The 13,038-nt window shown below is 41.2% G+C and overlaps 1 protein-coding gene across 1 annotated transcript in view; it reads left to right on the forward strand.

The window, feature by feature from the left end:
• Positions 1 to 2,547: 2,547 nt before the first annotated feature.
• The window catches only part of sash1b (SAM and SH3 domain containing 1b), a 90,714-nt gene continuing 80,223 nt past the window's right edge, over positions 2,548 to 13,038 (forward strand). The window contains exon 1 of the mRNA XM_070547057.1: positions 2,548 to 3,147. Within this exon, the coding sequence (XP_070403158.1) occupies positions 2,683 to 3,147 (465 nt within the window). The 5' untranslated portion in view covers positions 2,548 to 2,682. The remainder of the gene's footprint in view (positions 3,148 to 13,038) is intronic.

Below are 13,038 nucleotides of genomic sequence, written 5' to 3' on the forward strand. Positions count from 1 at the left end.
TTGAATGAAACCCTTCCACTTTAGACTTTAATCCACTGTAATCTACTCAGATAAACCTATTTGAAGGCATAAACTGTGGGTTTTGCACTATTCTTTTCTACTTAATCTCTTAAATTCTCATCCCATTTCCTTATTTCGTTCCAACGGACCAAAACTTCTGCTGATTTGTGTCATTTGCTAACTTCACTCTCAGATTTGTTTTCAGTGTGAGATCAGTGCTATGAAATATTTATATATTTGAAAACAAAAATCCATAACAATATATACTTCTTAATTTTGGACTGCAACAACACGTTTCTGTTAGAACGGTGGTTGTCCTGCAGGATGGGGGACATCCTCCGGTGTCTGCTTTGCTTCTGCAGTCATGTTCTGGTGGGCCGCTCAGTCTCTACAACGTGTGGCCTCGACTTTAAAGTGCTTCAGTTTGCAACTTCGTGTCCTAAATGGTCTCTTATTGCACACCGAAGGATGCATGATATTACGTGTTTACAAACTTGAAACGACCATGTATTATCCCTCCTGGAGATCGTTTCGTCCTGACATTTGTATTTACCACCATGCTGAACAAGAGCTGATCACAGGCATTTCCGTGTGTGTGTGTGTGTGTGTGTGTGTGTGTGTGTGTGTGTGTGTGTGTGTGTGTGTGTGTGTGTGTGTGTGTGTGTGTGTGTGTGTGTGTGTGTGTGTGTGTGTGTGTGTGTGTGTGTGTGTGTGTGTGTGTGTGTGTGTGTGTGTGTGTGTGTGTGTGTGTGTGTGTGTGAGAGAGAGAGAGAGCGCGAGCGAGCGAGATTCTGTTATCATTTTCCCCGTTGGCTTCACGAAACTCTTTGCTTTCCACCCTGAGCTGTAGAAATGCTTCCAAATCATAGCTAAGCTTACAGCAACATGCAAGAGAGTTCAGATGCATTCATTCATCCATTCATTCATTCACCTGTTTTCTGGGATGAATACCTTTGAAGTTGCAGTATTTTCTCATTGTCGGCAATTTTTGTAGTTTTATTAAAATAAATTTCACATGGATGTCTGACTTAATCTGCTGCCACAAACAATTTAGACTGTAGATATAATATATATAGATATTATTGTGCAATGGAAAATAAATATAAAATCTATAACAAGTCCTTCTGTGTTTTCTGTTTGCTTGATTGCTTTCAGACTATTTAAATCTAACTTTGAGGGAGTTTTTTTAAATAATTAGTTATAAAAACTTTATTTTCTAATTTTTCACATGACATTAATTGAAATTGGCCCTTTTAAAAATTGAAAATGGCTAAAATATATGTTGCCTCACAGTGTCCCTGAAGTATTTGTTGAATTTCTATTTAGAAAAAAATCGATGTGGTTTTCTTTATAGCAGTTATTCATTTAGCGAGTTAGACCACAAGTGTGTGTGTGTGTGCAAATTCTAATGAAATATTCTGCAAAAACAAATTACTGTTAGAACTTTTCAAAAGTTTACGTGATACAATTAAGGTAAAGTTCATCACTTGATTTGTTTTAATCTGGTTGTTTATTGTTATTATTCAGAGCTGATTTCTCAGCCCTGTGGTGGGAGGGAAACTCCTGTTTCACAGCTTGTATGAAGCTGCATTTGGTAAAATAAGTTTCATTTTAGCGTTGCTTTTATTTACTTGGGGGGGGGGGGGGGGGTCAATTGTTTATTTGCAAAAAAAAAGGATACCAACATTAGCTAAAGTCTTCATACTTGCATACTGACAAGTTTTTGTATTCAGCCATACTGTAAATGATTAGGATTTTTATTTTTAAAGCTAATAAGAAAATATTTCAAAATTAAATACATTTTTTGTTTAAAAGATAGTCTTTTTAATTTTATTTTATTTTATTTTATTACGACCTTGCACTTCCATATCTGTCCTGCAGGTGTCGCCGGTGCTCCGGGCTCCCAGCCGGCTGCGGGTCTCGGAACTCCCGCAGCAGCTCGTCTGGAGCCGGGCAGCATCCTCTCTCTTTGCAGATGGAGCGAGCGAATCACGGTAAACTTGAAAACGGAGCTCAGAACAATCCAGAAATTGCACATTTGCAGCTTGTAGGTGTTTGCTAGTCTCCCAGCGGCTAGACGGTACTTTGGACATGTGTTCCGGTCCGGGAGAGTGTTTGAGACAAGTCCGCGTCTTGCCGCTGCGATGTTTGAGACAAAGACGATGGAAGCAGCCTGGGAAGACACCAACTGTTACCGAGACGGGGCTTTGCTGCTTTGGCTAAGGAAGAACGCTGTTTTTTTAATTTAAAAAATCATAATCATAACCTTTAATCAGCTGGTGGACGCCACTGACTTTCTTTTGTAAACTCACTACCGGTAAGTGATTTTGTGGACGTAAACACAACCAGGGCTTCTAGTGTGGATTCCTCTTGGACACTTTTCAGAAAACTTGAACTTGTTTTGACTTTTTAAAAAGTGATTTTCTGCATGTTTCAGCAGAGTTGCAATAATTCTGACATTTAAAATGTGTTTACTGACCTGCAAACGGCAAAAATGCACTTGACTTGAGTTTTCTGATCCTCACTAATAGATGAGTCAGATCAGCTTTGGAGATCTGAGCCTGAAACTGTTTATGTGGTTGCATGGACCACACCAATGCTGGACGGTGACAGCACTGTCAAGAGAGGTGGTGATGATGAGGATGTGAAATTGAAGCAGCACTTTTTGAGTTTCATTGTAAGATGAGCCAGGGGCCAAGTCTCGTCCTCCAGTGGCTGTCAAAGCTTCACCTGGCCCAGTATGTGGAGTCATTCCTCGATAACGGCTATGATGATTTAGAAGTTTGCAAACAGATCGGGGAACCAGATCTGGATGCGATAGGAGTCCGCATCCAGTACCACAGACACAGATTGCTCACAGCAGTGAAGTCTCTGAAAGAGGAGGACAAGAGGAAAATACCTGGCTACTATTTCACCTTAGAGCCTGTCTGTGTTCCCGCTTGTCAGCACTCAGACAAGGGGCACAACTTTGGGTCACACACTCAGACCCCAGGGGTACACCAGGCCTCCTGTCCTGGAAACCACAACCCAAGATTCACAGACTGTAATGACTTTGTGACTTATCCCAAACTGAAGCTCAAGGTTCTGATCAGAGACAAACTGGCAAAAGATGGGATCAACCTGGGACAAGCACCTTACACCCACAAGGTAGGAAACTCTCCCTCTCCCTCTTTTCTTCTGTACCTTTAGACTAAATGTTCTGCTGTCTGAAGTGTCTCGCTGGATTTGTTCTGCTTTCTTTGTTGTGTGCGTGATGAAGAGTGTGGCAAATTTCTTTGACGTTGCTGACGTCTGTTGAGGAGTCCTCTTTAATGCTTTAAGGAGTTGGTGTCTTGCAGAGGTTTGCTGACATTCACTGCAATAATGTTCCTAAGAACCCTTTCAGTTTTGGGTCTTGCTTAGTTTACTTACAGCTAGTTGAGTCAAGTGAGTGAGCAGGAGCTGATTTCCATCTACTCCTGGCTTTCACTGCACCCCTAAACCTAGAGCATCAGTTGAAAAGTGCTCTAATGCATCAAGGTGTCCATTTCTACGTATCACAGCTTACAAAGACACTTAAGGTGAAAATTGTACATCTAAAAATGTGGTTCAATTAGAAAGAATGTGTTGAGACATTTGGTAGCAGGAAGTCATTAAAAAACAACGTTTGAAAAAACTGCAAGAATAATCATCATTGACTGTAATAGGATTTCAGCGGTGAGGAAACTCCGCCCCTTTTGGAGCTCTAAATTTGCAGTTTTTGTTCAGCATCTGCTTGTTTGAGGCTTAGTTTTTAATCTGCTCCTTTTAGCCTCTTATAACTTTAGCTGTCAGGAAAGGACCACCGTGATCTTAAAAGTGTGGATCATTGAAAACATTTTTTTTAATGATATTTCAGATTATAATTGGTCACTCCTAGTTTTTCATGCAGTATGACCATGAAAATAGTCTCCTACACCTATCTCGTGCATTAGCTTCTGATAGAAAATAGACTATGAAACTTTAGGATTTAAAAAGCCTGACAGATCTACTTCACACTGTCACTTAACATCCAACCATAAAATTACTTGTTTACATTTTTGATTATCTAAACGGTGTCTGGAGAATTTCAATGCATAGTTTCTGTATTTACAAATGTATCACATGCAGCTTCTAAAATATGTCAGATAAAAACTTGTGACGTTCTCACGCTGTGGCTCCTTCAAATGTTGACAGTATTTATACAGGTGCTGACATTCAGCTCATAAAATGCATATATGATTGGCCTTCTGCAGGTTTCTAAAGCACCAATGCCCTGACCACTCGTAGCCGGGGATCTGCTAAAACTTAGATATTTTTCTACGTTTTGGCCTGTCATCCACACGAAAACGGAGTTTTTTCACACAAAAACAGATCTTTTTAAAAAGTCCGGCCAAAGTGAAGATCTGCGTTTTCTCCGTTTTGGGTGTCTGCGTGTGGACAGACAAAACCGGAGTTTTAAGGTCCGCAACGTCACTTTCCGCGACAACAAAATGCTGACATCACGTGTGCGACCTGTGTTTACACTAGCCGACAGCATGGATGCCCTCAGAGCTGCGCTCGCTTTATCAATTGTCCAAGCGCTTTTTGCTTGTTTGTTTTTGCAAGCGGAATTACTGCTCCTTGCGGAAGACCACAGATGAAGGACGAGGTTAAGAACGGGGGAAGTACTGCCGCCTACAGGTCTGGCATGTCCTTAACAACGTATTTATCCGGGTACGTGTGGACAGTTTGTTTTTAAAACGCGGTGGTGTGGATACAAGTTTTTGGAGGGGCGGATTTTCGTTTTTAAAAAAACCCGGCTACGTGTGGACTAGGCCCAAGTCTTAGTGTATCTCTGCTTGTCCACTCATGGATTCCCATGTCTGTTGTAGGATAACTCATGACTACTATGCTGGTAGTTTGGGCAGCAATCACAGGGAAACACGTTTCTTCTGCTTATCTAGAAACACGGCCTGGGCCACAGGCTAGACTTTTCCTTTTTATTCCATCACTCTAATCCTGGGAGAAATCGTAGCAGGGAAGGGGTTGTCAGCAGCAGTTCTCTGATTCGACTCTCGGCTGCAGCCTGACGCTCCCCCTCTGGTTAGTTGCTGTGTAGTTTTCCTACTCTGACTCTCTCTCACAGCTCAAAAAACATGCATATTTGTAGTGTGAGCTTGCCTGATTATGTGCCTCGTTTGTCTTTGTCTAAGCCTGGTGATGAGCTTTCAACCTGTCTAGCGTGTGCATTTCTCACTCGCTGACAGCTGGGCTAGTCTCCAGGCCCTCGTGTGACCCTGAAAGGGATAAAACTGCTATAGAAAATGAATGATGGATAGCTTAGTCAAAGCTATAATCTATGAAAGGTATAAGCTGAACACTACGCGGGTAAAGCGTCACCAACAAGCAAATAAGTCAAGAATCCTTTGACCTCTGAAGATGATCAGGGGGTGGATGGATCCGTCCATGTTGGCGACACATGGTGGACTTACTCAGACTGTTTCCTGCATAGATTGTTGGGTAATATCTCAGCAGAGGAGAGGTATTCCACCATGGCACCCTTACAACATTTGTCTAATATACTCTGTGAAGGGCCTGTGGCTCGTGGATGAAAAGGTGAATGACACATTTGTCTTATTTTCAGCAGTCTGGCTCAGTCTGAGGAGGGAAGACTGATTAAATCTGAATGCAATTACATCAGGAGAAGCTGATGATCACCATTAGTCAGTGTTTTCTGGTGACTTGGATCCATTTATGTTGCATCGTAGCAGACCGTCAGGCTGAATCCCTGCTGAGCGGCCCTGTTGGGCACACACCGAGAGTATCGTCACATTTTCAGACCTCAGGCACATCAGAAGTTTTCATCAGTGGACTTTAGCCAAGAGACTTGGTTTATTGAATGCACAGACACGCTTGTGGTGTCACGGCTTTCCTCATCAGCTTCAGACCCAAGAGCATCACGTCAGCATGCATAGAAAGTTTGTGCATTTCATGCCGATCAAGCCAATCCAAACCTTCCTGCATGATTGAAAGCATCGCAACAAATTAAAAGTTCCCTCACTAAATCCAAATGCTCTTAAGTGCTGCTAGTGAAGATTAGAGCGTTTGGCATGTTTGCCTTTATTTTAAAACTGAAAGTCTGATTTTATCTGTGGTGCAATAGTCCTTAAAATTGTTGCACTCTGCCTGCAGAGTTGAATAGCACCGGCCAATTTCTCAGCCATAAGCACGTACTGTTCATGAAAGATTCAGAGGTTACAAACTACTTAGTGCAGAGCCACTTTGTGATTCACTTCTAACCCTTTGTACAACTGATAAGCACAGTTAGCTTTATATTTTACATTTTTCTTTCTCGTCTTTTTTACAGTTAAGAGCATCATAGGCTGGAGATGATTGTTAGAGGTTTAGAGTAAACCAAATGTTGGAAAAAAGGGTCTCCAGAGGCAGCCTAAGAGTGAATGATCATCACTAACAAATTATTCATGTTCGACTTTGACCCTCACCTCTCTCGTTATATTCGGATCACCCAGTTTCACCCCTAGCCTCAGCTTGATTTGAAGTCGCTGAGCTATTTAAAAGCAACGCTGCAGACTTAGCAAATTTGCAGCTATAATGTTTGTTTTTTGTGAATTTGTCTGTTAATATTTGCAACTCTGGTGTGAAAACACTCCATTTTTACTTTTCTAAACGAGCAGTAGGAGCGGCCATGGGCCCTTCCTTCTGTCTCAGAGCACTCACAGGCGGTCCGGTCCTTGTGCAGAAGTCCACTGAGACGGAGATGTTCACCCCTCTGTGTCCAGACGGCTAATAAAGGCACATCAGAAGGTCAAACTGTTTTATATCAGTTTGACCTTCGAGTTTGATCAGATTTATTCTGTTAAGCTGTCACACCTACAGAAGTGTTGTTTTATGTGTTCTTGGGTTCTGTGTGAGATCTCGTCTTATCACGAGACACACTGTCCTCTCTGAGAGTTCAGTTTCATCATGAGACAAAAATAAGCAGAACCAGTGGGGACATTTTCTATACAAATCGCATAGAGTTCCGTAGGAATTCATTTAAATTTATTCCCAAATCTTTGTAAAAAATCTTTGTAAAAATCAGTAAATCTTACTCTTTTTTTCAGTAAAAGGTGAAGAAAATCCTAAAATTGAAAAAGTAAAATGCTGTTGCCTAGTGGTAGTGTCCGCCCTGGGACTGGGAGATGGGTGTTCACATCCCGGTCGGGTCATACCAAAGACTTTAAAAAGTGGGACCCAATGCCTCCCTGCTTGACACTCAGACTTAAGGGGTTGGATTGGGAGGTTAAACCTCCAAATAGTACCAGAACACTGCCACAGCTGCAGCTCACCGCACCTCACAGGGATGGGTCAAATGAGGAGATGACTTTCACCAGAGTTTGATGACCATGGGACTTTAACTTTATCACTATCTGTAGTTGTGTTGAATGATGCAATTGGCAGTGATGTTTTTGCAACTGGATGTTCTTCTGCTACAGGTTAACTTTAGGGGTCAGCACCATTCAAGATGGCCACCTTGGCTAATCCCTTTAAAATGGCAAATGCCTTGTATTTGATATGGTGCCTTCTAGAGTCCTAGAACCCCCCAAGGTGCTTTACAACACAAACAGGCATTCACCCATGCACAGACATATTCGCACCCTGATAGTGATGAGCAACACCATGACCACAGCTGCCTTGGAACGTGCTGGCGTGGGCGGAGCTGATGGGCGCTTGCACCGTCGGTCCCTTCGACCACCACAACCAAGCAAATGTGTCTTGCCCAAGGACACAACGGCAGCATTTTCTACCAGGAGCCAGGGTCGATCCTACAGCCCTTTGACTACTTGACAACCCGTCTACTTTCTGAGCTACTGCTGTCCCGCTTTAAGTAAACACGAGAATGGCAAGAATGACAATTTCTCTCTAAATATTATCATAAATTACTACATAAAGAAGCTTATCTGGTTTCCACAAAAACTAGTTAAACATCAACAGCCAGAGGAAACTGAGCCATTCGTTCACTTTGCCATTTGCAAAAATGTGTTTTTACTGCAGTAGATTAAAGCTGAATGTCATCCGTCACAAGCAATGTGATGCTGCTCAAAAACACGATCGCACATCGGGGTCGTGTTGACAAGTTTGATATTTAACTTTCGTTTGACAAAACATCTGCTGACAAATTGGTGACATTTGAAGTTTCTGATGGGGGTATAGAGTTTTTTTTTACCCTCTGCAGCAGATGACATTAATAAATAATAATTAGCAACCCTGTTTGTAAGTTTGAACGATTGGTCTCAGCTGTCCAGAAGGCCTCCTAGCTGCTCTTTAGATTCTCCTGTGCTGATTTGACAAAGTATGGAGGGATGAGCCGGACCAGCCGGACCAGCAGGCCTCCTTCTGACAGTAGAGAGGACCGCCTGAATAGGAGCTGTTAAAATACAAGGTCTGCTACAGGCAGCTGACAGCTGTCTCTGTCTTTGTTACAACCAGCCAGAGTCTGAATGGGAATGAAGGTTTTTGTTGGGTCCAGTTGGTTTTAAAGCACCACCACCTGTGAGCACCAACAAGCTGAATGGACTTCGTAAATGTAAAAGAATGAGAGAAACGGTCTTGTAAGAATGTTTTTAAAGCAGTAATTATGCTTGTCAGAGTTAATTTATTCCCACCCAAAACAAAGTGGGTCCGCCTAACTAAAAATGGATACTCCTGAATTCAGGACCAGATATTTAAAGTTAGAAAAAAGATTTGGGGTTTGAAATTCAGGCTTGGACTTTATTCTCAAGTATGCCTCCAGATTCTCTGGTTTTGTCTCAAAATCCCTAAACCACAGCAGTTGAGTGGTTTAGAAACCCTGAATTTGCCTGAGAGTGTGGAAGATTACATGTCATGATTTACACCAACTGGCTCAGAATCTTGTTTTAAAAGGTCAAAATAAAAGGTCACAGCTTTGAAATCCCACCGAAGTTTCTATCTGTCATTTCAGTTTTTTTTTTTTTTTATCAATTTTCTTGTCAACCAACACTTGATTCTGGGAGTAAATGGTTTTGCCAAAGTTGGAAAAGGAGGGGAAACAACCACAAATGTTCTCCTTACAGCTTGATAACTCAGCGTTACATCATAACAACAGAATTTAGGGATTAAACATGGTGTTTGTGGGTTTCATTTTATGTTTAGGTCCATGAGGTTCTACCTTGTTGATCCTCACCAGTGACTGGACCTCCTGGTCTCTGGTTCTTTTAATCCCAGAAGAGGGTTGATGGGACACTACGGAAGACGACTGGAGGCACTGAAAAGAAAAATAAATCTGATTTTAAATTCAGAATTCTGACTTTTTACTCCAATGTCAAAATGTCCGAATTCTGGGGAAAAAGTCATAGTTCTGAGATTAATGTCAGGGACGGTACAAAGACATCAGTCAGGACCATTGTCCATAACTCCATAAGGGTGGTATATCAAAAGGGGCCAAGCCTCATGTTCTATGGTCTAGGCTCCTCCCACTCAGTGGGCTGGATGTGACACAGGTCAGCGCTCTACAATGATTCCAATAATCAAACTATTTTAAAAGATTTCTAAAGAAAGTGTGTCATACATCCAATGATAAAGGAAATTCCCTTTCTCATAGATTCCCAAAGAATAAACTTTTCTCTTTAAGCCACTGGAGTTCCTCCTATTGGCTGTGAGAAGTAATGCAGGTGTTTTTTTTTCAGACAGCGAGACTACACGCTGTACTTTTCCTGCTTTTTTGCTGGAATTTAAATAACTATAACATTAAAGTTACTCTTTCCTCAAAGACAGAAGATCTCAGATGTTTTTGTTTTTATTATTATTGTGAATACACTTGCTACTGCTGGACTCACTTATCAGTATTACTGAGAGGAACCAATTCTGATTGACAGACTCAAAGTGGATGGGTATTAAGGGAGCAGCCCTTGAATGGGTGAGGTCTCATCTATCTGGAAGAAGCTTCTCCGTTAGTGTAGGAGGCTTTACATCTGCATGACCTCTGTTGGGGAGTTCCACAGGGATCAGTTCTTGGTACTCTGCTTTTCTCCCTCTGCCTTCTTCCTCTTGGTGCTTTTTTTTGCAAGCACAAAATTAAATTTCACTTGTACTCTGACGATTGCCAGGTGTACATGGCCTTGGCGCAAGGCTCTACTACCTCAATCCAGTCTTTGTAAGATTGCAGTGCTGATGTGAAATCTTGGATGGCTTTAAATAGCCCAAGCCTCAATGAGGATAAGACCGAGGTTATTGTGTTTAGACCAAATGACAGACAGGGGACTAACCTCTGTGGGGACCCTGAGTTTGCCCCATATGAGAAAATGGCTGTTTTGAACCTGGGGATTATTTTAGATAGTGCACTGAAGTTTTATAGTCAAGTGAATTATACAGTGAAGGCCCTGAACAGCAGTGCTCCCACATATGTGAGAGCCATGCTTAACTATTATGTCCCAGTCCAGTCGCTCCGTTCAGCCGATCAGAACCTGCTAGTCGTTCCATCTTTCAGACTCAAATCTCAACGGCATCGCGCCTTTTCCATTCTGGCCCCATCCCTTGCTTCCTTTAAGCCATGCTTGAAAACTCATTTAGCTTTTGGTCGAGATGAATGATGTTTTGAACTTTTCTAAGATTTTATTTTGTTTTAGATTCTATTTTATTGTGTTTTTATCCTGTTTTTATTGTTATGCTTGTGTGTGTTTGTTTCATGTTGTGTACGGTACTTTGGTCTCCCAACTGGGTGTGTGAAAGTGCTTTATAAATAAAAGGGGTTTGACTTGATTTAATCTCAGATTAAATAACTGTTCTGTGACTGGATTTTTTTTTCTGGGCCAAAGTTCGGCTGCTTGATATCTCACTGTAACACCCAGATTTTGGGATTATCGGTGACCTTTGCTCATTTCAAATCGCTTAATGATTCAGTGGCAAGAGCATAAAACGAGAGTAAGTTAGGAGTAGATGAATGAATAATTTGGCCATGTTATCTTCTGTTAGCTTGTCCTCTTCTCTGTAGCACCGCCTTGTAGTCGGGTAGACCTGCTTATGGACTTCACTGACGTTGTGTCAGGGTCGATTAGCCCAAACCAGTGGACAATTACAGGAATGTGGCTGGATTATTGCTGTTGTGGGGCGGATGGGTGGGCGGTGGCTGTAGGAGAGGGAGCACTTAGAAGCTTAACATGCCACAAACACGGTTTCATGTATAGTTTCAGAAAACTCCCATCTGCCTTCTCTCTGCTCAGGGTGTTGAGTCCTCCTGTGATGTGTTTCATAAACACATCTGTCCAGAAACAGCTGCTGTTGTCCCACGGTGTTCTCAGCCTGTATGTTACCTTCACATGTTGCTCATTCATAAACCCGTGTTAAAGCAAGCCTCAATCACTGACCTATATTTGTGAATTTGAGATTTAGATCACCAGGGTTCCCTTATGTTCTTCACTCTGATATTTTCTTAACCCTGCTTTCATTTAGACAAAACCAGCAAATTCAAGAGGCTTCTGTTGTTCTTTATCTCTTTGAGAAAAACGAGTTTTCCTATTTCTTTGATGCTTTGACTGTTGTCTTATGATTCCCTGCTGGCTCTTTGAAACCATGTGGTGCACTGAGAATTTAAATCACAGAGTAGCAGAGAAAGACCTGCAGCCTTTGTGCCAAACAAACTCGATTCAAGCCTGTAACAGAGCTCTAATTCCGTAGATGAATGGCTGGTTTTCTCCCTGATTTTTGGGAATGCACGATGCTTTTGGTTGCACAGGATGACATCAGACCGGTTATGTTTAACACTTAATAACCGACACAACGTTAGAGGTGTCAAACTTCATTAGCTTCATGAATCGATTTGTTGTTTTGAATCATATGATACTCTAAATATTTTATTATTTATTTTAATGTATTTTCAAGACAAGCTTTTAAAAGACATATGAACAGTTAGAGAAACATTTGAGTTTTGGATTTCACAAAGTTTGCTGCTGCAGCGTTTTAGCTCTTTGAACCGATGTTTTAATGGTGTTTTGAAGTATAATTACAAGAATTTCACAAGTTTCAATGTGGGTTTTTTGACAGTTTCATTAAGCCTATTGATCAATGATTGATATTATCACTACATATTAATTATGACCAATAAGATGTGATGATTTCATATAAATATGAAAAATCCATCTGATTGATTTTTGAATGTTTAATCAGAAGATTCTAGGGTTCTTTGCTTCTTTAGTGACCACAAACACACTTCATATTAATGCAGACAGAGTCAGGTATAGTTTATAAAATGAATTTAATTATTTTCCCTAAACTAAGGATTATACATGAGAAGATATGAATAATGAGATGTGGTGTAGTGGATGTGAGGTGATGTAATGGAAGCTAGATGTTTAGCAACCGTTCTTTTTATCTGAGAGAAATTGTGAAGTCTGCGCTGTAAAAGAATTTGTTGTTTGTTATAAACTAGAGAGTTGTGTATTTAAAAACCTCATCAGACTCCAGTATGCAGGCGTACGATACCCTTGGTATGAGTTGCTCCCGGCGGTCCGAGTGGTGAGGTCACCGGACGTCGAAACCGCAATACTCAGAGATTAGTAGCTTCCTAAGTTCAGCTTCCCCAGCTGTAAGATGCAACCCTGGGTCTGCAGGTTAGATGTCTGAGGTGTGAAGTAATTTTGAAAAGAGCTGTTGTGTCTGTAATCACTTGCAGCATCGCAGAAAGGCTTTTGACTTAAGGTCAAAGAAGATGGTTTCAAAAGAGGCTTCTTTCCCGATTTGGCTGAATCGGGGGTCAGCTGAATTAACCAGGAAGTAATTCTTGTTTTAATAAACCATAATGATATGAGTTCTGGCCAAGTTTGACAAATCAGAATTTGACACGTTTTGAGTATTCACCAACATCCTCCAGAAAGCCACGCCTTCTTCAGGTACAAACGGTTTTTAACACTTTGTGAATGAGAATGATCAAAACACATATGTGAGGTGAATATTAACCTTAATGAGTATCTTCTTGTAAGGTATGTGAGTGTAAACAATGATTAACTTGTTAAATCAAACACATACTGATTTGTGATATAAATG

The sequence above is a fragment of the Nothobranchius furzeri genome, chromosome 18, assembly GCF_043380555.1.
Source record: "Nothobranchius furzeri strain GRZ-AD chromosome 18, NfurGRZ-RIMD1, whole genome shotgun sequence".
In the NCBI taxonomy this organism is placed as follows: Eukaryota; Metazoa; Chordata; class Actinopteri; order Cyprinodontiformes; family Nothobranchiidae; genus Nothobranchius; species Nothobranchius furzeri.